Source organism: Mytilus galloprovincialis, chromosome 10 (assembly GCF_965363235.1).
Source record: "Mytilus galloprovincialis chromosome 10, xbMytGall1.hap1.1, whole genome shotgun sequence".
NCBI classification, from domain to species: domain Eukaryota; kingdom Metazoa; phylum Mollusca; class Bivalvia; order Mytilida; family Mytilidae; genus Mytilus; species Mytilus galloprovincialis.
This window is the reverse complement of record NC_134847.1, coordinates 66,955,275-66,983,191: the sequence shown is the minus strand read 5'-3', so window position 1 is coordinate 66,983,191 and position 27,917 is coordinate 66,955,275. Positions and strand designations below refer to the sequence as shown.

General features: G+C 31.2%; 1 protein-coding gene across 4 annotated transcripts in view; it reads left to right on the top strand.

Moving 5' to 3' along the window:
- The window catches only part of LOC143048177 (midasin-like), a 92,065-nt gene that overhangs the window by 22,515 nt on the left and 41,633 nt on the right, over nt 1-27,917 (top strand). For all 4 annotated transcript variants that reach the window (XM_076221698.1, XM_076221699.1, XM_076221697.1 and 1 more), the window contains 30 exons: nt 149-295; nt 592-736; nt 3,129-3,408; nt 3,941-4,073; nt 5,274-5,543; nt 6,326-6,522; nt 7,181-7,350; nt 8,056-8,262; nt 9,624-9,829; nt 10,413-10,535; nt 11,012-11,209; nt 11,695-11,802; nt 12,687-12,794; nt 13,690-13,770; nt 14,265-14,492; nt 15,307-15,435; nt 15,800-15,950; nt 16,532-16,645; nt 17,566-17,737; nt 18,334-18,450; nt 18,771-18,855; nt 19,761-20,033; nt 20,571-20,755; nt 21,476-21,777; nt 22,196-22,319; nt 22,631-22,710; nt 23,467-23,597; nt 24,078-24,214; nt 24,873-25,174; nt 26,134-26,489. In XM_076221698.1, coding sequence (XP_076077813.1) covers nt 149-295; nt 592-736; nt 3,129-3,408; nt 3,941-4,073; nt 5,274-5,543; nt 6,326-6,522; nt 7,181-7,350; nt 8,056-8,262; nt 9,624-9,829; nt 10,413-10,535; nt 11,012-11,209; nt 11,695-11,802; nt 12,687-12,794; nt 13,690-13,770; nt 14,265-14,492; nt 15,307-15,435; nt 15,800-15,950; nt 16,532-16,645; nt 17,566-17,737; nt 18,334-18,450; nt 18,771-18,855; nt 19,761-20,033; nt 20,571-20,755; nt 21,476-21,777; nt 22,196-22,319; nt 22,631-22,710; nt 23,467-23,597; nt 24,078-24,214; nt 24,873-25,174; nt 26,134-26,489 — 5,259 coding nt within the window. The remainder of the gene's footprint in view (nt 1-148; nt 296-591; nt 737-3,128; nt 3,409-3,940; nt 4,074-5,273; nt 5,544-6,325; nt 6,523-7,180; nt 7,351-8,055; nt 8,263-9,623; nt 9,830-10,412; nt 10,536-11,011; nt 11,210-11,694; nt 11,803-12,686; nt 12,795-13,689; nt 13,771-14,264; nt 14,493-15,306; nt 15,436-15,799; nt 15,951-16,531; nt 16,646-17,565; nt 17,738-18,333; nt 18,451-18,770; nt 18,856-19,760; nt 20,034-20,570; nt 20,756-21,475; nt 21,778-22,195; nt 22,320-22,630; nt 22,711-23,466; nt 23,598-24,077; nt 24,215-24,872; nt 25,175-26,133; nt 26,490-27,917) is intronic.

Sequence of the window (27,917 nt, the reverse complement as noted above, 5' to 3'; positions counted from 1 at the left end):
TGGGAAAATTGTGAGACACTACAACAAAAATCATACTGTATAAATCTGTTACAAATGACTTAAATCATCAGTTTCTTATAAAAATTCATTGAAAATGAAGTATTGCTTGGTCATTATGATATATCAACACATATTTTATTCATTACAGATGTTATCTAGAGCGTTTAGAAACCGTTTTATAGAACTCCATTTTGATGTGATACCTAGTGGGGAACTGGAGACTATACTTCATGAGAGGTGTAGCATACCTATGTCTTACAGTAAAAAACTGGTAGCTGTCATGTTAGAATTACAGGTATGTTTAAATTTATTGCTTGCTTTTCTTTTTTAAGTAAAATAGATTGTTTGTTTTACAGAAATTTAACGATTGGTTTGTTGTTTTTTTTGCTGATCATGCTTAACTATACATTTTTTTGTCATTTGCATTCAATACAATATTGCCATGGAAAATTAGTATTAATTGTTTTGGTTTACATAGAAAATAGAATATTTTGCATTTAGAAATATCTGATGTAAATATACTGTTTTCCCCCAGAAAAAAAATGGATAATAGTTTAATAGATGTTATTGATAACATTTGTGTAATTTCAGACCAGACGAAGAGGATCTGGAGTATTTGCTGGTAAACAAGGGTTTATGACATTAAGAGATTTGTTCCGATGGGCAGAAAGATACAAGTGTAAGACTGCCGGAAAATCCAAGTTCTATGACTGGGAACAGCATATGTCAGATCATGGTAAACATTTTATTGTAGTTACAAGTGAAAAAGCAAATAGAATAAGCAAATAATCTTCATAGAATTTTAAGTTATCAATGTTTTTATAATATATTTGGTTTCTTCTCGACCATTACATGACTATAGTACTTAACTTTTGTGCAATGTTTTCTTTTATTTGATTTAAGTCTAAAACAAGACCTTTCAAACAGAATATGGGGCCTTTAAACGAGATTTAACATTTGATAGTTTCTAATTGGAAACATCATTCTTAGATGGCATACATGCTTTATACATGATATTTAATTATGAAATTCAGAAATGAAGAGGAAAATTGAGACTCATAATTTTACAAATTGAAACCTTGTGTGATATAAAATTGAGAAAGGAAATGGTGAATATGTCAAAGCGACAACCACCCGACCATAGAGCGAACAACAGCCGAAGGCAACCAATGGGTCTTCAATGTAGCGAGAATTCCCGCACCCGTAGGTGTCCTTCAGCTGGCCCCTAAAATATGCATAATAGTACAGTGATAATGGACGTCATACTAAACTCCGAATTATACACAAGAAACTAAAATTTAAAATCATACAAGACTAACAAAGGCCAGAGGCTCCTGACTTGGGACAGGCGCAAAATTGCGGCGGGGTTAAACATGTTTATGAGATCTCAACCCTCCCCCTATACCTCTAGCCAATGTAGAAAAGTAAAAGAATAACAATACGCACATTAAAATTCAGTTCAAGAGAAGTCCGAGTCTGATGTCAAAAGATGTAACAAAAGAAAATAAATAAAATGACAATAATACATAAATAACAACAGACTACTAGCAGTTAACTGACATGCCAGCTCCAGATCTCAATTAAACTGATTGAAAGATTATGTCTTCATCATATGAATATCAGGTACAATCCCTCCCGTTTGGGGTTTAGTATCATACTATCATAAAATATATGAGAAGAACATAACCCGTGTCATGCCAACAACTGTTTTTTTAGAAATAAATGTGTTTAGTTCCGATGCAAAGACCCTATCAGTGAATCAATGTTAAAGCCAAAATATGCAATCTTTAATGACCTGACAACAGTATCGTAACTATATCCCCTTTTAATAAGTCTATTTAAAGGTTTTGTTAGTTTCTGAGGAGAATACTGACATTTTTGTGCTTTATAAAGAATATTTCCATAAAATTTTGGATGTGAAATACCTGAACGTATAAGATGTCTGCATGTTGAGTTATATTTACGAATTATTTCCTTATACCGGTGATAAAATTTAGTAAATGTTTTGACCAGTTTGTGATATCGAAAACCCTGGTGTAATAATTTTTCAGTAATACATAAATTTCTCTCGCTAAAATCTAATACATTGTTACATACACGAGCGAATCGTACAAGTTGAGATATATAAACACCATAAGATGGTGACAAGGGAACGTCACCATCTAAAAATGGATAATTAACAATAGGAAATGAAAAATCATCTCTTTTATCATAAATTTTTGTATTAAGCTTCCCGTTTATGATATAGATATCAAGATCGAGGAAAGGGCAGTGGTCATTGTTATCATTAGCTTTATTTAAAGTAAGTTCTACAGGATAAATTTCTTTAGTATACATACTGAAGTCGTCATTATTTAGAGCCAATATATCATCCAAATATCTAAAAGTATTGTTAAATTTTTGTATCAAATGTTGTTTTGATGGGTCTTTGCTAATTTTAGTCATAAATTGTAACTCATAACAATACAAAAACAGGTCCGCAATAAGTGGTGCACAGTTAGTCCCCATTGGAATTCCAATAACTTGACGATATACGGAATCTCCAAAGCGAACAAAAATGTTATCAAGTAAAAATTCAAGTGCATAAATAGTATCAAAGCATGTCCAATTGACATAGTTCTTTTGTTTATTGCTACTAAAAAATGATCTAAAAGAGTTTGAACATATGTACTCGCATTCCGACTTTTTAAATGCCCAGTTAATTAGGGATGTGAATTTTTTCTTAATAAGAATATGAGGCAAAGTGGTATATAGGGTAGAAAAATCAAAACTTTGAACAGATTCAAAATCACCAATATATGCATGCAATTTATCAAGTACTTCCAACGAGTTTTTGACACTCCAAAAGTAATTAATTCCACTATTTTCAAAGGCCTTATTTGAACAATTTATTATCAGGTTTTTTATTGTACCAAGTGTACTAGTAAGTAAAACAGACAATTTAGTAGTTGAACAATGGCTGGAAGATGAAATAAATCTATATTTGTAAGGTTTTTTGTGCAGCTTCGGAAGCCAGTACATAGTTGGGACTTTCATTGTGTTTGGTTCTGCTTGTAAAGAAGTAGCTAAAAGTTTATGTTTGTTACAGATGTCGTTTTCTGACATATATACATATATTACTTTAATAGGGTACATGGTACTAGCTGGCAGAGTTCGTAAACCAGAAGAAGAGCTTGTAGTCTGTGAAGTGATTCAGAAACATTTCAAACGTAAAGTTGATCCAGATAGATTGTTTACCTTAAGTCCCAACACTTCAACAACGACTGCTGACCTGCTGAAGGCTGTCATTAATGAATCTTCTAGTGACTTTGAACATGTAGTGTGGACCTATGGTATGAGAAGACTGGCTGTGCTGATTGGACAGTGCATTCTGTTTAAAGAGCCTGTGCTTTTGGTTGGAGAAACAGGGTAAGATGAAGTCAGTTAAATTGCACAGATTTATGCCAAATAATATATTTTTGATTCAATTAGAATAAATATATAGTTTAAAAACACTTGCAATTGACAGATGCTTAGCTTCTGCATCTCAGCTTTTCATATTAACGCTTTCTTATCAGGGGGTATTGTAAGGCCCTGTTTAATATTATTTAAACTTAAAGGTGGTAAGTTTCTAAGATATTGTTCAATAAAGAATGTCAAATGTCTTTACATGCTCTCTGCTTCACAGACTAAAATAAGAAGCTTTAAGTGGATAATATTTCCCCAAAAAATGAATAAGAAACATTTAGTAGTTTTATCTTAACAAAGATGTTTTCTGCTGTTTGTCCAGTTGTTGTTTCTTTGACACAATCCCTATTTCCATTCTCAATTTTATAAGGAATACAATGTCACACTGTTACTTTGGCCTTAAAAATTCTGTAATTTCACTTTTAAACTTTACAAGAGGTAAGAATTCACTGATTAGCATCTATACTAACAAATTTTGTTCTTTTACTTCAAGGTGTGGAAAAACAACCATGTGTCAAGTACTATCAGCCATAAAGAATATCAAGCTCTATTCCATTAACTGTCATCTACATACAGAAAGTTCTGATTTCTTAGGAGGACTCAGACCTTGTAGATCTCATGATCAGGTAATAAATTCTCATTCACTGATTCAATTGTAAAGGATGTTTCATTTTATCTCACATGTAAGACAGGGAAGGTACTCTTACACAACTAGTATCTGAAACTAGTTAGGGTCCCGCCAAAGGCGGTCCCCTATAGTGATCAGTCTGTCCGTCCGTCCGTCTGTCCGTCCGTCCGTAACACTTTGTGTCCGCTCCATATCTAGAGAACCATTATGATTTCATACTTTATACTTAACATGTTTATTAACCACCACCAGAGGGCGTGTCATGATGTATGTTCAACTTCCTAGGTCAAAGGTCAAGGTAAAAAAACTTTGGTTTCAGTTGACAACCCTGTGTCCTGTGGTGAAGATCGTGTCCGCTCTATATCTTGAGAACCGTTATGATTTCAAAGTTTATACTTGACATGTATATGAACCAACACCAGAGGGTGTGTCATAATTTATGAACGACTGCCTAGGGCATAGTTCAAGGTCAAAAACTTTGGTTTCAGTTGACAACCCCATGTCCTATGGTAAAGATTGTGTCCGCTCTATATCTTGAGAACCGTTATCATTTCAAAGTTTATACTTGACATGTATATAAACCAACACCAAAGGGTGTGTCATAATTTATGTGCAACTTCCTAGGTCAAAGGTCAAGGTCAAAAACTTTGGTTTCAGTTGACAACCCCATGTCCTATGGTAAAGATCGTGTCTGCTCTATATCTTGAGAACCTTTATCATTTCAAAGTTTATACTTGACATGTTTATAAACCAACACCAAAGGGTGTGTCATAATTTATTTACAACTTCATAGGTCAAAGGTCAAGGTCAAAAACTTTGATTTCAGTTGACAAACCCATGTCCTATGGTAAAGATACAATTTTTTAATGCACATTATTCACAGCGGGGCCCACAGAGATGGCTCCCATCTCAATGATATCTAGTTTATTTTAATATTCACAGAAACTATTTCTCTTGGTGTCTATCCCAGCATCATTTTGTCTTGAAACATACTTGACTTGTGTGAGTCATTCATATATGATAAAAAAAAAATCATCTTTCTATACTAAATCAAAAATTCAGTATTTTTATTTGAATAAAGAATTTCTAGTGAAAGGGCAAAGACCTTGCAATGTACACTAAAGTTTCTCCATCTATGTGATCTAAGTATCATAATTATCAAATATGATTGAAATAACTGTCACATTGTTTTTTAAAGGAAGGACCACAGAGGCTTTTTGAATGGGTTGATGGACCACTGGTCACTGCCATGAAGGAAGGAACAATGTTTCTAATTGATGAGATCTCCTTGGCTGATGACTCTGTCCTTGAGAGGTTAAACAGTGTCCTTGAACCTGAACAGATGATTTTATTGGCTGAGAAAGGTGGAGAAGATGGGTCATTAAATGAAGTGGAACAAGTCAATGCTAAGGAAGGATTCCAGGTGTTTTCTACAATGAATCCAGGAGGTGATTTTGGAAAGAAGGAGGTAAGTTATGGATAAGTTACATCCTAAGTGAAAATGAAAACTGACTGTTTACCACTGTATTTACCTTTTCATATTAATAGAGTAATGATTTGTCTTGTAGAACTGAACATACATTTTTTCAAAAGCAATTTGATCGCAGTGTCTAGTCTTTGAAGCTTGAAGCCTACCTGTAAAAATTTAGTATTACTGTAACCCCGGAAATTAATGAAATGGAGGGTTTGCTTTAGTTTGATTAATAATAGTGTCTAATGAGTTTATAGTTTAGTCATAGAGGATTTTATTTGTTCATTTTACTTATCTCTTGCACACAAACTGACCCACATCTTACATTGAACGCTGCATAAAACTTAACAACCTTTCTTTAACTTATACTATATTTAACTTGTAGGTCTTCAATTTATAATAGGCAAAAATTAAAGTATGATAAAATTGATTGATTGTTATTTGCTTTACGCTGCATTAGCACAAAAAGGCTATATCGTGGCGGCAAAAAAAGTATGATAAAGACAAGCCTCATTTGATGAATGATAAAAGTAGCAAATGTATGTACTGCAAATCCCATGCATTCTTTAATTTATATATTGAATTGTACTATTTACCAAAAATAAACAAAAACAAATACATTCCTTCATAACAATGTTAGCAGTCAGTAATACTATAAAACTCTGTATATAAAGGGACTCTATCGAAATGATTCACACAGGCGTTGGTTCACCATACAGAGTTTAATCTGTACATAAAGTTATAAAATCAACTATACTTACAGTACAACTTCATTTTAGCTATCACCTGCATTGAGAAACAGATTTACAGAAATATGGTGTCCACAGACCAACAAGCGACAAGATTTCGTCAATATTATTGAGCACAACATTAAATCTGGTATCCACCTGTGTAATATGGAGGATGGTACCAGTGGTATAGGCAAAGCTATCATTGACTTTATAGAATGGTTTTCAAATAATGACTATGGAAAGAGGTAAGCAGATTGGCTTTCATATTTTTTCTAAAAAAAAAATGGGAATATTTTGTCAAATGCCTTCACAATGCTGAAAAAAACAAAATGGTAAGTGTTGTGAATGAGGATTGTCTTTCCTATACCAATAACAAATAATGAATGAGAAAATGGACATCTTGATGGTTTTAAAAAAAAAGTCCAGTTTTCAAGTTGGTCAAAATTGGGGTCCAAAATTAAACTTTGATGATTTCAACAAAAATTGAATATATGAGGTTCTTTGATATGCTAAATCTAACCATGCATGCAGATTTTTTATTTTTGGGCCCCATTATCAAATTGGTCCACATTGAGGTCAAAAGGGTCCAAAATTAAACTTGGTTTAAAATTGAATTCTTGGGATTCTTTGATATGCTAAATCAATCCATCTATTTAGATTTTGGATATTGGAACATAATAGGTAAATTAAAATTTTTTTAAGTTCATTAGACCACATTCATTCTGTGTCAGAAACCTATGCTGTGTCAAATATTTAATCACAGTCCAAATTCAGAGCTGTATCAAGCTTGAATGTTGTGTCCATACTGGTCCCAATTATTCAGCGTTTGACCTCTGCAGTCTTTCTAGCTGCGCTCTGCAAAGCATTTTATTAGATTTTGATATGTTGAATTTTATGTTTTAGATGTACAGTGAGTATACGTGATATCCTATCTTGGGTGAATTTCATCAATGTGACATCTACAACACTACATGATGACGAGGATGATAATACATTAAAGTATAACAAACTAGAGGCCCCACTAGCCTTTATACATGGTGCTTGTCTTGTCTTCCTTGATGGCCTAGGTTCAGGTAAAATTATAATTATAATGGACTGGGATACTTATTTTTTTGAAACAAGGTGAACCCCAAATTCAAATATTCCACTATGTACAATTTTTATACCACTGATATGCAGACTTTGGCAAAACCATGAAATCAAATATCCTAGAAAATACAATTTTTCTTCAAATTCACAAAAATTGGTACCAAAGAAAATGAATGAATACAGTTCCACGATAAATGAAAATGTAAAATTTAATTGTCATTCAACCGTTAAAAGTCATGTTTGGAATTTGGCATAGATGATAGCTTGAGTAATATTCCATCAAATCATTTGAAGAAATTTGGAAATGGTGTCAATGATAGATTCAGATTGAATTTGACATATCTCACTCTTTTTGCTAACATTATATATATAATTATTTAATTGAATGAGAATATTGGGTGGCTTTATCAGAGTTAGACTATATATTTAAAATTTATTAAAATTGAGAAGGGAAATGGGGAGTGTTTCAAATAGACATGTGTCAAATAGACATGTGTCAAATAGACAACAACCTGACTAAAGAGCAGATAAAAGCTGAAGGCCACCAATGGGTCTTCAATACAGCGAGAAAATCTGGCACCCAGGGATGTGCTTCAGCTGGTCCCTAAACAAAAATATGTACTGGTTGCTTGCCATTTAGGCTAAAGATTATTTTGTCCGCATGAAATGAATGTTTCATTATTTTACAGGAACTACAAGTAGAGGTTCTGACAGTGAGATAGAACAGACTAGACTTATATCTCTACAGTTCTTACTGAAACAAGTCAGTCAAATGACACACCAGTCATATGACCTGAAATCACTTGGTTTAGTGGATAAATATGGGGGCGTGTCCAAAGATACTGTCACTATCATGGAAGATGAATTCTGCATCTGGCCATTTAGTGTTGAAAAAGGTATGTGCATGTAAAATTAGCATAAAACTTTTATTTTAAAGGAGAAAATTTTGTAGATTTTATAATATTTTGAAGTATATTTCTCAAAGGCATTAATTATAAATGAAGTTTAAAACAATGATAAACAAGAAATTTATAAAGAATTACCCCTTAAAGTTAGAAAAGTTTGAGCTTCGTGTTTTAAGTTTATCACATTATATTTATACCCCCGCTTTAAAAAAGGGGGGGGTATACTGTTTTACCTCTGTCTGTCAGTCCGTCCGTCAGTCAGTCCGTCCCATGAAACTTTCGTCACATTTTTCTCAGGAACTACACATCCACCCTTTCTGTAATTTGGTATCAACATTTATATATGTCAGCCATACCGTGTGATGCATTTTCAGATTCATCACTTGACAACTTCCTGTTTACCGAACACTTGTCTGATTTTACACATGATAGCCAAGTTGAAAATTTTCGTCACATTTTTCTCAGGAACTACAATACAAGGATTTCTGAAATTTGGTTTCAGGATTTATATAAGTCAGCTATACCGTGTGATGCATTTTCAGATTCATCACTCGACAACTTCCTGTTTACCGAACACTTGCATATTTTTACACTATTAATATTATCCACTTGCGGCGGGGGTATCATCAGTGAGCAGTAGCTCGCAGTTTCACTTGTTTATGACAAATTTGTTATATAGTATGTGCATTATCAATCTGTCCATTTATACATTTTTTATTCAATCTGATAGTATTTGTCCTGCATGATTAAGCTCTTGTAATAAGAAATGATTTTATACTTTGTATTTAGCTTGAAAGTATTGAGTGACATAGAGTTGGATTTTACATTTATTTTTCAATAAAAAAAAAATTGAATTATGTACCACATGTAATAACCATGTAAAAGAGGATAAGACTGTTATATTACAACAAATAGACGTGCCCTAGGCAAAGGATACCACATGTAATAACCATGTAAAAGAGGATAAGACTGTTATATTACAACAAATAGACGTGCCCTAGGCAAAGGATACCACATGTAATAACCATGTAAAAGAGGATAAGACTGTTATATTACAACAAATAGACGTGCCCTAGGCAAAGGATACCACATGTTATAACCATGTAAAAGAGGATAAGACTGTTATATTACAACAAATAGACTTGCCCTAGGCAAAGGATACCACATGTTATAACCATGTAAAAGAGGATAAGACTGTTATATTACAACAAATAGACTTGACCTAGGTAATCTTTAACACAAATATGCCATAAAAGTCAACAAAATCATGTTGTTATTAAAACAAATAATGAGAGGATCAATTTGACGATATAGTTAGTAACCTTTGATTATAAATATATTTTCTATTTAAGGTCAAAATCAGGATGCTCATATGGACAATTATGCCTTACAAGCACCTACCACATGTGTCAATGCCCAGAGAATATTAAGAGGATTACAGTTGCCTAGGCCACTTTTATTGGAAGGTTCACCAGGTATTGGTAAGACCAGTTTAGTGGCAGCCATAGCCAAAGCAGCAGGCAGACATTTAGTGAGGATAAACTTGTCTGAACAAACAGTGAGTAAAATACTGATATACCTGATTTAAGATATACTTCAAATTAATATGAAATCAGGGACAAAAGGGTGGCAATAATAAACCTTAAATCCAATAAAAATACACAAATTAAAATGAAATCAGCGAGAAACAGGGTGGCAATTACAAACCTTAAATTCAATAAAATCATACAACACCATGATAGAAATGAAAAACAAATGAAAAGACCAACAACAGCTTTCTGCTAAGACGCTCACAGAAAAATAAACATTGGCCAACAGGAACTCAGCTTATATGTTTACTCTTTTATTGGTATTACACAATATTTGAAATCATAGAATATAACAGTATTATTTAATTTGTAAAAAAAGTATGCTTCTATTGTACTTTCATAATATACACAAGATTTTATTAACTGTAGATTTGTAAGAGTGCCATTATTTTTTTTTAACTTGCAAAGGATACATGGTAAATTATAGGTTCCTCACAAATTATTTATGTTTATAACATGTCTGATTCAAGCAAGAGAGTGTATGGTGCTTAGGTCTGTGTGTTCATGGTTCCTCTGTCCTACTAAAGTTTACATGTAATGATTTGATTATAGGATGTAACAGATTTATTTGGAGCAGACTTGCCTGTAGAAGGAGCAGAGGGTGGAGTGTTTGCCTGGAGAGATGGTCCACTATTACAAGCATTAAAGGCAGGACATTGGATTGTTTTAGATGAGGTTAGTGTTATTAAATGATTCAGTTTTATTATAAATTACAACAAAGAAAATACATCAAAAAATAATGTTTTGGGGCATTTTTTTTTTCTACTTTATATTCAGAAATTATTGCATGCAATTATTCCGATTTTGTAATTTAAGACTAAAATGCCATTTTAATTTTTATGATATAAAAAAAAATCCTGTTCAATTCATTTTAAAATGTGAGTTTTTATTTATTGCGATTTTAACCAGTCTTTTTTTTTCACATTAATAAAAACATGCAAATAGTTTCTGAATTTACAGTGAATATTAGTTTCTTAAGACATAATATTAATGTGTAATTAATTTCGTCTATTATATAATTTCATTGTTGAAATAATTTAATAAAAGAACAAATTATTTGCAATGACGCATTATAGCATAACAAAGGAGAAGGAAATATTTATTCATTTGATCAATACAAAAATAGTGACCATGGCATATTTTGTTTGTAGTTAAATCTGGCCTCCCAGTCAGTGCTGGAAGGGTTGAATGCCTGTTTAGATCACAGAGCAGAAGTGTACATACCTGAACTTAGTAAGACCTTCCACATACAACATGAGAAGACACGATTATTTGCCTGTCAGAATCCATTAAATCAAGGTGGAGGAAGAAAAGGGTTACCAAGGTCATTTCTTAACAGATTTACACAGGTAAAGGTCATTTCTCAAACTGGTAACTATGATTTTCAGTAACTGCAGTTTTGATTAAAACATTGTTTACATTATTTGAAAGAAGTTTTGCATCTTTTAATACTTTTACTTATTGTACTTTGTGCACTCTATTCAGCAGAACTATTTGCCAGTTTAATTTTTGAAAATTGATCACATATAAAACACAAAAGTAAAATACAACAATTTATATGAACCAATTATTTTTTTTCACAAAATGTATATCCAAAGCATCAGTTATTTTCATTGTTGGAGGACTTTGGAGTAAATGTCAATGAGACAAAACCTAACAATATAGGTGAACCAAAATGACACATTTAGGGACAAGAATACAGTCAAGATTAGACTATTACAATTTAAATGTTCACAATAGATATGAAGTTACTCTGTTTAGAATGTGTATTTCATATTTACAAAAAGTGATTAATGTAAATACTAATTACCTGTTGTTTTGTCTTATATTTCAGGTGTATGTTGAACCACTTACATCAGAGGACTTGCACTTCATTGCATCAATTATGTTTCCAGTAATTCCTCAGTATATTCTGGAAAATATGGTCACATTCAACATTGAAGTAAGTATAGTGTAGACTTTAGATGGATTGTTGGTTTTGTCTAAAGTAAAGAGTAAGGAGTGTTCCATGAAAACATGCATAGTTTTTCATTTTTCATATAGATTAGACTGTTGATTTTACACTATTCATTTTAGGACTCTTTATAGCTTGCTGTTCGGCATGAGCCAAGGCTCCATGTTGAAGAACGTACTTTGACACATAAGGGTTTACTTTTATAAATTGTGACTTGGATGGAGAGTTGTCTCAATGGCACTCATACCATATCTTCTTACATGTATATCTTATCACACTCAGGGAAGGCACTTTAAATCTTTACAATGGATTGGTGCTTTTGTACAAAAGAAATTTAAATTTGCCTCCATAGATAGTCATAACTCTTTTAAAGTGCCATCTCAAAGTATTAAGTATGTTTGATTAACAGCCCTGAGAAATAATTGCATTATGATTAAACATTCCTAATATTTATTTTTTTTCATGTTTTTGCCAAATACTTTTTATGCCCTATGTATATGAAATGCATTGTGAATATACTTGAATTTCACCTGTATTTTGTCTTCCAAATGTTTGTTTTCTTTTAATTTCATGGTCTGTTTAGTCTTTCTATCTAATCTGTATCTTTTTAAATATTAAGTTGTGGTCACATCAACCTCAAACTTTGTACATTTGTTCATTTGTGATGGACAATTTTTAAACATTTATTCTAAGTTAAGATTCACTGAACTAGGAAGCATGATTGTATGGGCAGGGCATGATGTTCTGTGAACACATGTTCTTATTTTCATATCTGTTATAGCATGTATGGAGTTGTCCTTATCTTAACTGTACTTTCTTATGTGATATCAATAGACATAAAACTGTGTAATTAGTAAATAATTTCATTGTAGATGAACAAGGAAACAGTTATTGAGAGAAAGTGGGGACACAAAGGAAGCCCTTGGGAGTTCAACTTGAGAGATCTATTTAGATGGTGTCAACTCCTCATATCACAGCAGGTATAGGTCTTTATCAATAAACTTATTTGTCTCCTGTTTAAAAACAAATATTTATTATAATTGCATTGTAAGTATAAATAGTAAACATGATGTATGTGGGTTTATCTTTCCATGCTTGAGATAAAACATTTAACTTGAAACTTATTATACGTGTTCCCTATGATATGATCTTTCTAATTTTAATGCCAAATTAGAGATTTTCCCCCATTTTCACGCTCCACTCAACATAGAAAATGATAGTGCGGATGGGCCGTCTATGTACTGGGGACACATTCTTGTTTAATGCTGTTCCAAGAAATCTTATTCTTTCATGAAGCAAGGTGTGGATTTAAATTAATTTTTTTTTTTATCCTGCTTAATAGATCAATTAAAGTGAAAATGAAAATGGGAAATGTGTCAAAGAGACCACAACCCAACTAAAGAGCAAAATAGCCTAAGGCCACCAAAGGATCTTCAACATGGCAAAACTATGTATTTTTTTTGTGGCTGATTTTAAATAGATGATCATCAACAAAAAAGTAACACAAATTAAATTGAGAATATGGTTAGTGATCTAATATAATGTATGATTGGTAGAGAAGAATGGATTTGTTAAATAAAAAACTGTCAAACTTGATAGCCTTTTGTCTTACTTCAAATCATCTATAGTGTGTAAAACAATTAAAAAAAAAACCGGTGTACAAGGAAAGGAAAGCAATGAAAAATAACCCAAACAAATTACTCAAGTATATGAAATGCACACATTACCAGAATATGTATGAGAAGTAAGAACATAAACAATCATAACAGAACAAGATGAGCAAGGCCTAGCAACATCCGGGTAAATCTTAATACTAGTTTCAGCCTTTGTGTTTCCTCTGTACTCTCTATATAACAGAGTTTGGTTTCTTTACAGAGACTAGATGATCTGAACCCTGGAGAATATGTTTCTTTGTTATACAAGGACAGAATGAGAACAGTCAAAGACAAACAGATGGTATGGTTTTATCTTGGTACAAATTGAAAATTTGTTAAGAGATGTCAGTGTATTTAACAAATGTTGTAGATACTAATTGACAAGCTAGTTTAATTAACTTATTTGCAACACATAAATTACATTAATATGGACAATAGTTACTTTATATGCTTGAAAGATGCAATTCATAGCTAGTTTTAATTTTGATGTAGAATGATTTGGAAGGCAAACTTTACATAATTTATTCTTTAATTAGGTATTTGACAATATACTAGTACTCTTTTGAAAATAGATCATGAATAAAAATGTATATACAGATGTATTTTTTTTATTATTTGTCTAATACAATTTTCAGTTGTTTTAGAATTTTATTTTAAATATACAGCATCTATAAAAATAAGAGTCAAATTCATAATTTCATTATGCAATATTTTATTTGGTGAAACTTATCCCATTTCAAATTTAGAATATGAGAAAAATTTTGTAATTACTTTTCATGATTATTTTCATCTCAGGTTATGGAACTATATCAAAGAATTTTCTCAGACAAGTTTCCAGCTTATGAGCCAAGCAAGAAGTTCTGTATAACATCAAGTCAAATACAGTGTGGTCACTCCTTCCTTCCCAGAATTCAACACAACCAGCCAATCAACAGCGGGAGTTCTATTCACCTCCTACATCACTGCTTGGAACCATTAGAATCAGTAATGAAGTGTGCAGAAATGAACTGGCTTTCAATTATTGTAAGTCATTGTGTTGTAGCAATAATATCTTATCTTGTGACATTTCACATAAATTAATCGCAAAATTTAAAATTGGAATTTAATCTGAAAATACAAAATGGCAATAATAAATGCAAGCAATAATTTCTGTATTTACAGTATTGTGCTGTTGTGTCTTTGTATTATCTCATGAACAACAAACAACAGCTTTATGATCTTTGATTCAAAGCTACATCTAAATCAACTTATATTATTTTTAAGCTTCATTTATGGGCATTATGTTTTCTGGCCTGTGCATCCGTTCATTCGTCCCTTCGTTTGTCTGTCTGTCCCGCTTCAGATTAAAGTTTTTGGTCGAGGTAGTTTTTGATGAAGTTATTTTTTCCAATCAACTTGAATAAAGTACACATACTCCCTATGATATGATCTTTCTAATTTGAATGCCAAATGAGGGTTTTTATCCCATTTTCACGGTCAACTGAACATAGAAAATGATAGATCGGAATGGGCAACTGTGTACGTGGGACACATTCTTGTTATTTGTTATCTTTCTCTAGAATTATTTTATTCATTCACATATTTAATGCATTGTTCATTCATGTTTAATCACATTGTAATGGTAAGACAAGTTTATTATAACTGTTGGTAGCAATCTAATAATGGACAGGATTTACAAAAGAATTCCTTTTTATATTAATCTATTGTTTATGTATGTTTACAGATAGGTCCCCAGTCCTGTGGTAAAACATGTTTAGTACAAGTATTAGCCACACTGAGTGGACAAGAATTACAACAGACAGTTCTTTGTTAATCCATTGTTTATATATGTTTACAGATAGGTCCTCAGTCGTGTGGTAAAACATGTTTAGTCCAACTGTTAGCCACACTGTGTGGACAGGATTTACAAGTTCTAGCTATGAACAGTGATATGGATACGACAGAATTGTTAGGAGGATTTGAACAGGTCAGTAGTTTGATATTCAAAGGAAAAACACATTTAAATTCAAATGCAGACTAGTCACTTAATCATTTCTACTTTGTTAGAATTACTTGATGCATGCTTGTCTTGATAATTTAACTGTGAAACAGGATGGAAAAAGGTATTAGAAAGCCTACTAACAATGCATTTTATCCTCAAATATCCTAAAAAAAATTATACAAGAATTAATGACTTCATGAAATTTATTATAACATCAGCTATAGGTCACTTCAGAGAAAATAATTGATATAAAAAAATTCTAGGACATGCATGTATTTGGGAAGATTTGGTAAATAAATTGTAAACAAAAAGAAATATGTATTGCATTGATGTGTTGTTGTATTTGTAGTCTGATCCTGCTAGACATATTGAAGAGTTAGGCAGTGATATCCAAACATTACTGACTAGAATAGAGGAGTTCCTTCTTTGTAAAGGTGATTTACACCAGGTGATTGGTCTTCATAAATCATGGAAGACATATACTGAAGCCAGTAAACATGGTTAGTAATTACTAGTCTGGAGATGAACATGGCTAAAAGAGGCAATATTTCATTTAGAGATCTGAAAGATCTTGCTTTGAAAAATCGTATAAGTAGATGATAGTTTATATGAAACTGAGCATTTAGAAGTACAGTTCTTTGAAGATATTGCCATAAGAAATGAAGGCATTACTAAGTTATAAATTGAATGTGTTAAATTTTCATTCGTAGAAATCCATTTAAAAATTTAAAAAAAATTCACAAACATTTTGATAAAGGATTGAGGTTTTTAAACAGTTATATAAATCTTTTATTTATTCTTATCATGTTACAACTTTTAATTAGTTCCTTTAATATTGTTATTTCAAGTATATATAGCCTAGGTGGTCTAGTGGTCTAGTAAGTCGTTCACAGTGCAATGCTATTTGGTGCCACGATATCTCAGAAGTATGAGTTCATATCCCAGCTAACGCAAATTTACAGATCTAACATTGTTGGGCTGATGTTCAAACAAATTATATATATATATACTTCAAATTAAAACATGTGTGTAGATTTGTGTTTTTTCCCCCTTTTTATTATTGATTCTGTTTATATTTTAGTTGAGAAGATGTCAAGTGTTGAAGAATTACAGCAGATGAAGAAACAAGTTGATTGTTTGATGAAAGTGTTGACAGATTGTTCTCGTGTTGTGAAAAAATATACAGAATTAAACAGTTAGTACAATGTACTCAGTTAATGATTTGTAATGACATATATACAAAAAACTAATAATTTGTAATGACATATATACAAAAAACTAATAATTTGTAATGACATATATACAAAAAACTAATAATTTGTAATGACATATATACAAAAAACTAACGATTTGAAACAGAAGTAAAATTGATGCACAGTGTGAGAATGGAAGTATGAAGAGAAAAGTATTTTCACAATGTTATCTTTAGCAGTGCAGTAATACACAATTTTTTCATCCATTACATCTTAACTTATTACAAATACAATATAGTATGTTAATATGAAATTGAAATCATTACATCTTTCACATTTATAAACGATATAACCTTAACATAAATATATAGCTCATAATAATGTAAAATTGAATTTTCGATAATTGGACAATAGAACACAAAATGATGACCTTTTCTTAAAAAAAAACACCTTTAAAAAAAGTGGACATTCAAAATTCATAAATCAAAGAAAAGCAGACAACATAATGGCATAAAAAAACTGAGACGACAAAAGACAAAAAAAGTCCAGGAAACAGTACCTTTAACCCTCAATTGAAATGTTTATTCTACATATGTGCAGGATACTAGGTTTTAAATTTTTATGTTTATTTCATGCTACAGTTTTTCTATTTGTACACTTTGATTTATATATTATAGTGACTTGAGTTTCACCAATATCACTCAGATTGCAATTCTACCTTGACATCTAAGTTTGTATTTAACAAACTGACCTTTCAATTCTCAAGGCTAAATAAGTATTTTATAGGCTAAATACAAACTTACATGTCAAGGTAGAATTAAAATCTTAGTGATACTGGTGAAACTCAAGTCACTATATATATCTCACTTGCAATAATCACTGATATGAATACATGTTATATCACTACATCTTTTTTTTTTAGCTGTGGTCAGTGATTGGTTTGTACTGATAGAGAAACTGAGGAAACTACAAGTAAAGTTAGCTGAGAGTAAAGCTGGGTCAGGTGGTGGCACATTTGAATGGATGGACAGTATTCTAGTGACGGCCTTACAATCTGGACAATGGCTACTCATTGATAATGTCAATTTCTGCAGGTAAGTTAGAAGAACATGAAAATGGATGAATGGATATTATAGTAGAGTCAAGACTATATTTAGGACGACAATAAGCTGATTACTATTTTTCATTGAATGAGTCCCACAGCAAAATGTCATTTAAATTAAGTCACAGTTTTTTCACAATTTGTTTCGACTACAATTGAGCGTTATGAAAGCTATACTAACTTGCTCACAGCTTTCAAGTATATTTGCTTGAAAGATTTGAGTAAAAAGTGTCTGATTTGCCAGATTTTGACATCTTTAATTGAAGCGTTCAGAATTAGATTTGGTTGCTATTAAAATATACATATAACTCAGTCCAGTAAAGCACACACTAAGTGGAAATAACAGGAATTAGTTGTACACCATATAAATGGTTATTATAGAATGATGTACTGTAGAAACTTTAATTTTCGTAGGTTAAAATTTTGTGGTTTTGTCTCTATTCAAGATATGTAGGTTAAATTTTCATGGAGTTTTAATTTCGTGGAGATATTCTTTACACAAATAAACGAAATTAAATCCTGCATGCAAATTTCTGCTTTTACAGTAATTCTTTTGTATATTTAACTTCCATTATTTTTGTCTTCCAGTCCATCAGTATTAGACAGACTGAATGCTTTATTAGAACCTAATGGTGAACTGACAATTAATGAAAGAGGAGTAATTGATGGAGAGATACCATCCATTAAACCACATCCAAATTTCAGGTAATATCTGTGTAGGGTTGACCTAATTTAATATTATGTCAGTTGACCATTCACAAGTTTTAAGATGTTGAAATTCTTTATAACCAAACAATATGATGGACAAAGTAGACCAAATAGATGAAACAAAACAAAAAACACAAAACATATGTAATAATCATAAACCAAAACTACACGAATATGGGATTTCAAAAACATGATCACTTCTGGTGCATTGTGATAATGAAATTTTTTTGAATTAACATATTAATGAGTAAGATATTCTGTAGTCAGATAATGACATTTTATATATCCTGTATTAATGATATGGATTATGTTCACAGGTTATTTTTAGCTATGGATCCTAAGTTTGGTGACATCTCTAGAGCAATGAGGAACAGAGGAGTGGAGATATATATTCCTGGAGAGGTAAATAATAACAATGGCGGTTTGATGACAGATGCATTGTGGGATACTGTTGTCTGTCTGCCTATTAATTATTCCCTACCTCAGATCTAGAGCATGTGTCACGTTCACTAAAGTTTTCTTAAATGGATCTTCTTTAAATTGTATAGAAATGTCTTTAAATTTGACACTTTTTTAGTTAGATCATTGCTGATGATATTTCATTTTTGCTTCAATGAATTTGTAAACAATATTCCAATGATAATGTTGGTTTTGAAAATTTACTGGTTTGTTTTTTCACATTTAAGAATTACAATTTTTTTTATATCACAAGTTTTTATGCCCCACCTACGATAGTAGAGGGGCATTATGTTTTCTGGTCTGTGCCTCCGTTCGTCCGTGCGTCCGTTCATCCGTCTGTTCGTCCGTCCGTTCGCTTCAGGTTAAAAGTTTTTGGTCAAGGTAGTTTTTGAAGAAGTTGAAGTCCAATCAACTTGAAACTTAGTACACATGTTCCCCATGATATGATCTTTCTTATTTTAATGCCAAATTATAGTTTTGACCCCAATTTCATGGTCCACTGAACATAGAAAATGATAGTGCGAAGTTCAGGTTAAAGTTTTTGGTCAAGGTAGTTTTTGATGAAGTTCAAGTTACATCAACTTGAAACTTAGAACACATGTTCCCTATGATATGATCTTTCTAATTATAATTCCAAATTATAATTTTGACCCCAATTTCACGGTCCACTGAACATTCTTGTCTTGTACATGTTACAGGTATCATGACAAAATAAGAATAGATCAAAATATTTTTTTTAAAAGTCTTTCTCGTTTAAGTTCATGTTGATTTGTTAATATAGGTGTTCTTAATAATATTAGAAAACTTCAGTATTGTCTAATCTGCATTGGAAACTATTTAATTTTTAGGATGAAGGTTCACCATACTCAAACAAAGATGTAAAACTTCTCCTGCAGACCTTAGGTCTTGTGTGGAATAAAGCTTGTGATTGGTTGATATCTTTCAATGACCTTTTGAGGTCAGAGTTATCTAGAGGAGAACAACCAACCATACTAGATCTTCTGTGTGTGGCAGCAGTAACCAAACAGCAGATAGACAGAGGCATTCCATTGGATAAAGCACTTAAACTGGCAACCAGTGATATTTATGTTAAGAGTGTGAAATATTTTACAACTAAGCAGGTAATTTTGATAAAACAATTTAAAGTCATTAACACTTAAAATCAAAAAGACCAGTCAAATTTTATTTGTAAAAATGAGGAAATGTGGTATGATTACCAATTTCACAAATATGCAACAGAGATCAAAGAATGCATAAGCAACTGTAAGTTACTAAGGCCTTCATTTAAAAAAAAATATTCAGACATTATTCGGCTAGACATCTTTAGCTAAAGACATTATGGTTTCTGAAGGTTGTATGAGATATATATGGTTCTTACAATTCATACTGAATTCTCTGAAATAAAGTTGATACATAGTACCCCAAACAAATTCTGTATGAATGACATTTTTTTTATGAGATATATAGCAGGAGACATAAGAAAGTACTCAGATGTTATTATTTAAAGTACTAGTCTTATTGGTAAAAGTATTTTTAAATCAAAGGTTCCAAGTTACTATAAAGAATGCATATCTTAACAAATTTTGCTTAAAAAATATAATCCATATAGAATACAATATTTTTAGTATAACATAATTATGTGTAAAAATTTCTTGAAGATTGCTAAGTCCATATGGAATTCAAAATGTGAGGAATTGGTTGAGAAAGATCTTATGTCAGAGACCATGATTTACACTTCACCAACAGTTACTGACTGTATGACTGATGTAAAGTTAGCCAATATAATGCAAGATGGTAGCAGTGTTATGTGTTATACCAAACAGCTTATGAATAATATTGACAGGTAATTAGAAAACTGTTTAGGAGAAGGTACATTTATGGGTATTATTTTGCCAATTATATATAGAGGAAAAAAGGTGTAAGATACAGTATAAATCATATATTTAGACAACTTCAGAATGAGATCTCCTAAAAGGTTAAATACAAAATTGAAAACATACAAAATGATTTAGAACCGTTTATAGATTGAATCAATCAACTCCTAAAACAAGAGGCACTTGGATACCAAGTTTGATATTGGTAATTTAAATGTTGTGTTTATCTTATTTCTGTTGTCAACTTTGCTATTGTTTGGTACATGTATTTCCTTGCACTCAATATATAACAAAAGAGGTGAATGAAGTAATGAGCAGTAGCCCAAACCACATTTTATTTAAGGAATGACTGTAATATTTTTTTCTGTCTATGAAGAAATAACATAAAAATGTGGTGCGCACTGAATAACGCGAATAGACAGAAAAAATGTTACAGTCATTTCTTATAATTTAATTCTAAATCCATTTTAAACCGTAGAAAACCATGAAAAAACGTTGATGACGTCACGGTCACATGACAAAATTATGTCTATGGGCTCATAAAAAAATAACGTCAGCCAATCAGAAGACGCGTTACATCCAAAATTAAATTATTTTCAGATAACTTGTATCTTTGTTTTAAAATTAATTCAAAACAGATAGTTACACATGTATTCATTGTAAAAAAAAATCCTTTTTTTTTTCTACAGGAAATGTGAATTTGATGTGACATTTGAAAGAACATTAGCTGAACTGAAATATGCTTTTCAAATACTGATGAATGGAATGCCATTAAGTTATTGGAAGCTGTATATTAAGTGGTTAGACAATTTTGTGCAGAAATTAAGAACTGAAATGAAGAGTATTGAAGACCAGGTATTGAGTAAAAATTTGTTGACCTCTGTGAAAGAATTGAGTGATAATGTCAGCAGCACTATGACTTTAATGGATAAAGGTGGATTCACAAAAAGTTTAAAGAATTATGTTAAAAACTTGACAGAGATTTATCCAGGTAAGAACTATATTGTTGTTCATTTATCAAGTTGGAGCTTTATTTTAAAAACGTCTGAGTTCAGATATAAAAGTTGGTTTGATTATTTGCCACTAGCTACTAGAAGAAATACTTTTTACACATTAGAAAACTTATAAAGAAATATGTTTTTTTGAACTGCTATATTTTCTATAGATACAATGATATGTATGTCAGAATTCCTTATTCAATGGAATTTAGAAACTCATGCTGCTATGATGTCATATTTGGTCATAAGCTTTAATAAGGAAGATTGTAAGGATATTTAAGATTTGTTGCCTAACTGTTTCCTGCTTCACAATACCACGTAAAATATCTGAACATTCTGGTGAAATTAAGAATTTGAATGCATGTTTTGCTGCTTTTGGAACATTAAATGTGACTATATTTTCTTTTATAGAATCATCATTCCTATTGGAGATACCTTTTGATTTAAGATGGAATGTACAGATGATTGACAGAGTTATCAAACTTTGTGACTTAGATGAAAATAAGTTGGCTGAACTTCATGCTATTGTTAACAGGTTAGACTGCTTTATGATATCATTCTTACTGTTGTTGCAACAATTCTTGATTTGTATCCATACGTTTTAATGAAATAAAAATATTTACCATTATAGTTATTCCGTTTGAAATAATAAAATGGCTGTAAGCTAGAATTTTAAAAAGCAATAAAAAAACACAAATGTATTTGAACAATTAAACTTACTATTAACCTGTAGAACTTCACTACAAATTGTTCCCATTGAGATATTTGATATACCTAGAGGATTAATGTTGTTACTGTATAAATCCAGTCAATATTCTGTATGTATTTGACTATATATCATTTTAGATTTCACCTACAACAGTCTGTGGTTCATACTATTTGTGCTGACAATATACGGTTGGAAGCTATTGAGGAAAACTTGCAAGGTAATGTATAAGATAAACATGTAAAATAATACCAGAAGATGCTGATCTAATCAGGGAAACAAGTCAACTAATAAAAGATGCAGTTTTCTTTAGTGTTTTTGTAAATTAATCTGACAAACCTGCACTCTATCTGGTATCCACTTAAGAAAACTCTACCTGCACAAAACATAGGAGGCGTTCGCTTAGCAGCTTTTTAAAAATATAAGTATAACAGTTAGTAATATATAATATTTGTAAAAAAAAATCTTATATAATGAATACTGGCTTTCATATCAATGAAAGTAAATTATCAAACTTAATCAGTTTGTATTAAGTTATCAGACTCAATCAACTGAAATCTAGTCTTCAGCATGTAATTATGATGGAACCATATATTTTTTATCCTTCACTTTTTTAAGTAAGAACTTGCTCTATAAAGCATATTTATACATAGACTACCAAGACACTTGAAAAGATTGTATGAAAAATTTAATGTACCATACATGCAGGAATTATTACATGTAATTATTATTGCAACTTTTGCAGAATGCTCAACAATGCACAATTAATTATTGGGATTTCAGGAAAAATCTGCAACCAGATTCAGACATTTTTATGGAATTTAGAATGCAAGTTCTTATTATTGTGATAATCACCCAGTCACATTATTAACATTTATAAAAACCTTGCAATAATTTCTGAATTTGCAGTATTTGATACTTGATGTTTTCACAATATGAGCATGTATAAATGTCAGAATTGTTTATAAACTTGCAGGTATAGTTAAAAAATCGAAGATAGAAAATGAGATGATCTTAGAGGATGTTTACAGACTGCTGACAAGGAAGGACGATTTTCTACAGATGATGTCTGATCTGGATATAAACACATTTACAGAAGTAGCTCAGGTAAATCAATTGAGGTGATAGTAGTGACTTCAATGGAGGGCTAAAAATAACAATTGCTAACAGAAATAAAGACAAAATGACAAACAATGGATAACAGAAATAAAGACAAAATGACAAACAATGGATAACAGAAATAAAGACAAAATGACAAACAATGGTCTACAAAACATAACATAATGAATTATGAAAAGATTGATTTAAATGAACCTCACTAAAACAGAAAGTTATCTGACAGAAGAAGTTCTTGCTTCATTTGTGGCATCTGTCTTCTTGCTTTTGACAAATGTTGTAATTAGTCATGTTCATTTGATAAGAGTTAAGAATAGGATTAGTATTATTCCATGTCTGCTTGGTTTTTTTAAAAGATGGTGTTTATATATTTACATGTTGTCAGAATAAAATTATTTGAAAACTGTCATAGTTATTCAGTGTTTTTTTTTTTATATATATATTAAAACCAGTTCCTTTCACTTATTTCAGGTATTGGGTGCATTTAAATGGAGATCTTTACTGTTAGTAGTGTTGGAGAAGTGTTTCTGTAATGAGGCAGATATTCATACATTGACACTTTATTGGAACTGGTTCTATGACAAGTTTATCTGTACAATAGTAAATAGGTAAGTTTGGATGAGATATTTTAATATTTGTAAACAGATGCATTGTTGGTTAAATGATGTATTTCTATCTCTTGTTTAATTGGCACTATTTTCGCATATAATTGATTTTCAATTGAATTGTAAGACATACTGATTATCAGGTTGTCTGCATGTTGATAATGTAAGATATCAGCTGTGAGTCACAATAATCAATTTGAAGCTTTTTGTCGAGTGAGTCTAAGACATTGTGGATCTGCTCATGTCTCAAAGCTATGGTATGAAAATTACTTAGTGACTGAGCAGGGTGATATAGGTGAAGGGAATGACAATCAATTCAGGTTTTAATCATTGTAAAAATTGATTATACATATTAGTCATTATAAAATAAACGCATTAGTTACATTTTCTCCTATTAAAACCAACTATCAGAAATTACTAAGATTTTCTCAAAATCTGCACATACAATTCAATTGAGCACTTCTAACCATTTGATTTTAAGGATTTTAATATGAAAATCACAAACTTTTCAGGGCCAGTGTCATCTGTTAGTGATACTTTTATAGTATATCTGCAGGTTGAAGATATGAATCCAACACAATTGGGACTCTATGGGTTCATCCAGTATGATTACAAACTTGGTACCGGTTTTAAATAACCAAGAGAATTGTTTATTTTGCAGGATGCCAGCAGAGTTGTCTTCTATTGTCCAACATATTCATTCAAAATTAGGACAGAATAATCAACTAGGGAAAAGATACATGAAGTTTTGGAACACAGCAGGACATCCACAAGCTTACAAAACTAAAATGGAGAGTCAGTTTGATTTGTGTTTAACAGACTTAGCCAAGCAGATTGATGTCCACTGTCCATTTGTAAAATTATTAGCATGGCCAAAAATTCAGTTGCACATTACTGATAGCAGGACTGTTACAGATCTGTTATTGTTCTGTTTTAAGTTAACTTCATCTGGACTGATTGAAGGTAAGCTATGTATGGTCATTTTAAAAAAGTGGGGGTGTACTCCTCTGTCTATTGAAACTTACAACCCTTATTAAACAAGAAATTAATACCAAAGTTTTCATGGTTTCAATGATTTTAAGGAACAAGTTAAACTTCTGTATACATTTTACCTCAATAATTGCAACAGGTCTAACCAAGACATTGGTATAAACATATACATTCCAAATAAAATTCAAAACCATTAACAGCAAGAAAAGTAAAAATAAAATACATATAATGATAATAATACATTTTCAGATCAATTCAAAGTAAACAAACATAAGAGTACTTTTATTTTGTAAATACAAGATTTTAATTTCTTACTATTAAATAATTACATTAGATGTATGTTTCATTATAATATTTTATTCTGATTGGCTAACTGCACATCACATGTTATTCCGTAAGCAGTTGCATTGCTCAATACAACTTTTCACTCATGATAACACGTGCTCCAACAATAAAGTGCACAGGTGAATTAAATAATAAAATATATAAAATTCGTGTTTTCATGATCATAGCTAAAAAAAGTAATTATAAGTATTGAATGCTTCTTTTTGTAACTTTATAGGGTTGTAAAAGCGTTGACCGTGCGTACATTTTTAGAATGAAGCGCGGAAGCACTTCATACAAAATGTACTTCGGTCAACGCTTTTACACCCCAATAAATTTACAAAAAGAAGCATTCAATTTTTAAATAAGTATATGTTAAAAAAATGTGGTAAGGGGTTGTACATTAATGAAACATTAACCTGATACACAAATATTATAAAGGAACTTCTATTGTATGACATCAACATAATTTTTAAAAAAAGTCAAGTTTCTCTTCAAAATGTATTCTGATTATAATAAAAAGAACCTTTATATAAAAGTGAGTATGTTTTTTGTGAATAAATTTAATAGAAACTATATGTAATCCACTATCACATTTTTTTTTACAGAAAATAAAGACGTCTTGTGCAGTAAAATTTTGGAAATTAGACAGCTTATGTGCAAATCAGGGATCAATTCTGATTCAGTGAACAAACATTTAAATGAGTACATACGTGAAGAAACTCCAATGGATATTGGCCAATCAGAACAGAGTATTTTACAGACAAGTAATTATTTACCCAATGAATCTGTCAGCTTGTGGCCACTATACGAATCTGTAATAGCTACGGTTGGGAGGAGTTTGATTCACCATATGAGTGACATCACCTCAAGTTATATGTCAACATACACAGATTATTGTTTGCATTTTACTTGTATGTCACCATTACAGATCAATATGTGGCAACAGGCAATAGAAACACCAGTAAGTATATATGAAAATAAGAAGATGTGGTATGATGGCCAATGAGACAACTATCCAAAAGAGACCAAATGACATAGAAGTTTACAACTAAAGGTCAATGTCTGGCCTTCAGCAATGAACAAAACCCATACTGCATCTATAGTCAGTTGGAAACGGCCCTTAAAAGACAAACGTTAACAATTCAAACATGGAAACTAACAGCCTAATTTATGTACAAAACAATGAGTGAAAAACAGATATGATATACAGTTACAACTTGGCTAGCTTTACCAGAAACAATTTTAAAATACTATAAATTATTTTAAATGTTGAGGGTTTTTGTTTTAATTTTAAATGCATATAAATATATTTATATAATTTTAATATATATGTCAAATGTTTACAAGACAGATAAATTTATGGATTTAATGAAAAATTCAAGCTTTCTTTATGCCTGACCTACAATAGTAGGTGACATTGTTTCCTGGGCAATGTTCCTGTCAATCCTCCATCCCTTTGTCCCTTTGTCCTGTATTAGCTTAAAATTGCTTTAAGATAGTTTATCTTGAAATTGTGGCCACATTAACTTGAAACCCAGGACATGTGTCAATTATGACAAATTAAAGTTATGATTGCGATTTTTTCAGTTTATTGGACTATGAGATATGAAAGGCATGATGTCCATAGTGGACATCTATTCTAGTTTGTAGCCAAAATGCATAATTGTAAACTCAGTTTTAGGATAATATGAATTTATGACACAAAAGGCACTCTCAAATTGTGCCTGTAGGGAAGGTTAATGATAGAAAGTTTGAATATGATGCATTTTTTAAACCTTATATATATAGAGATTAATACATGGCTTTTTCCATATCGGCCCGGGTATCATCCCGAGACGTAGTCGAGATGCTGTTATGGGTCGAGGGATGATACTCTGGCCGATATGGAAAAGGCCATGTATTAATCTCTTTAACCTATACTTCCGACAATTCTTTTAGGTAAAGCAAATAAACAAATAAAATAACTAAAACAGTCAAAAACTTTATAAAAAGTTCAATCATGAATCCAACAAATACACTATAATTGTCAAACAATAGCATCACGACCTCCATATTTATTTATGGTACCATTTCCTATAGAGGCATTTTGAAACATTGAAAATTTGGAGGAGTTTTTTTTATCATTATTACTCCATGTTTGTTGTACTATAAAATGATTCATAGTTGTCAATGGCATTTGTAAGCAAAAACTAAACTATCATCATTTTAAAAATCTAAATCGTTGGATTTAGCCTTGTTAACATCTGTTTTTCAATAACAACTAGTTCTGTACAAACAAATTCACCACTGGATCCAATACACCTTATAGCCATTTGTACGTCATTTCTGAACATCACAAAAGTTCCCATAAATTTTGACGTCATCATAAAAAATATCTGACCTCACAATG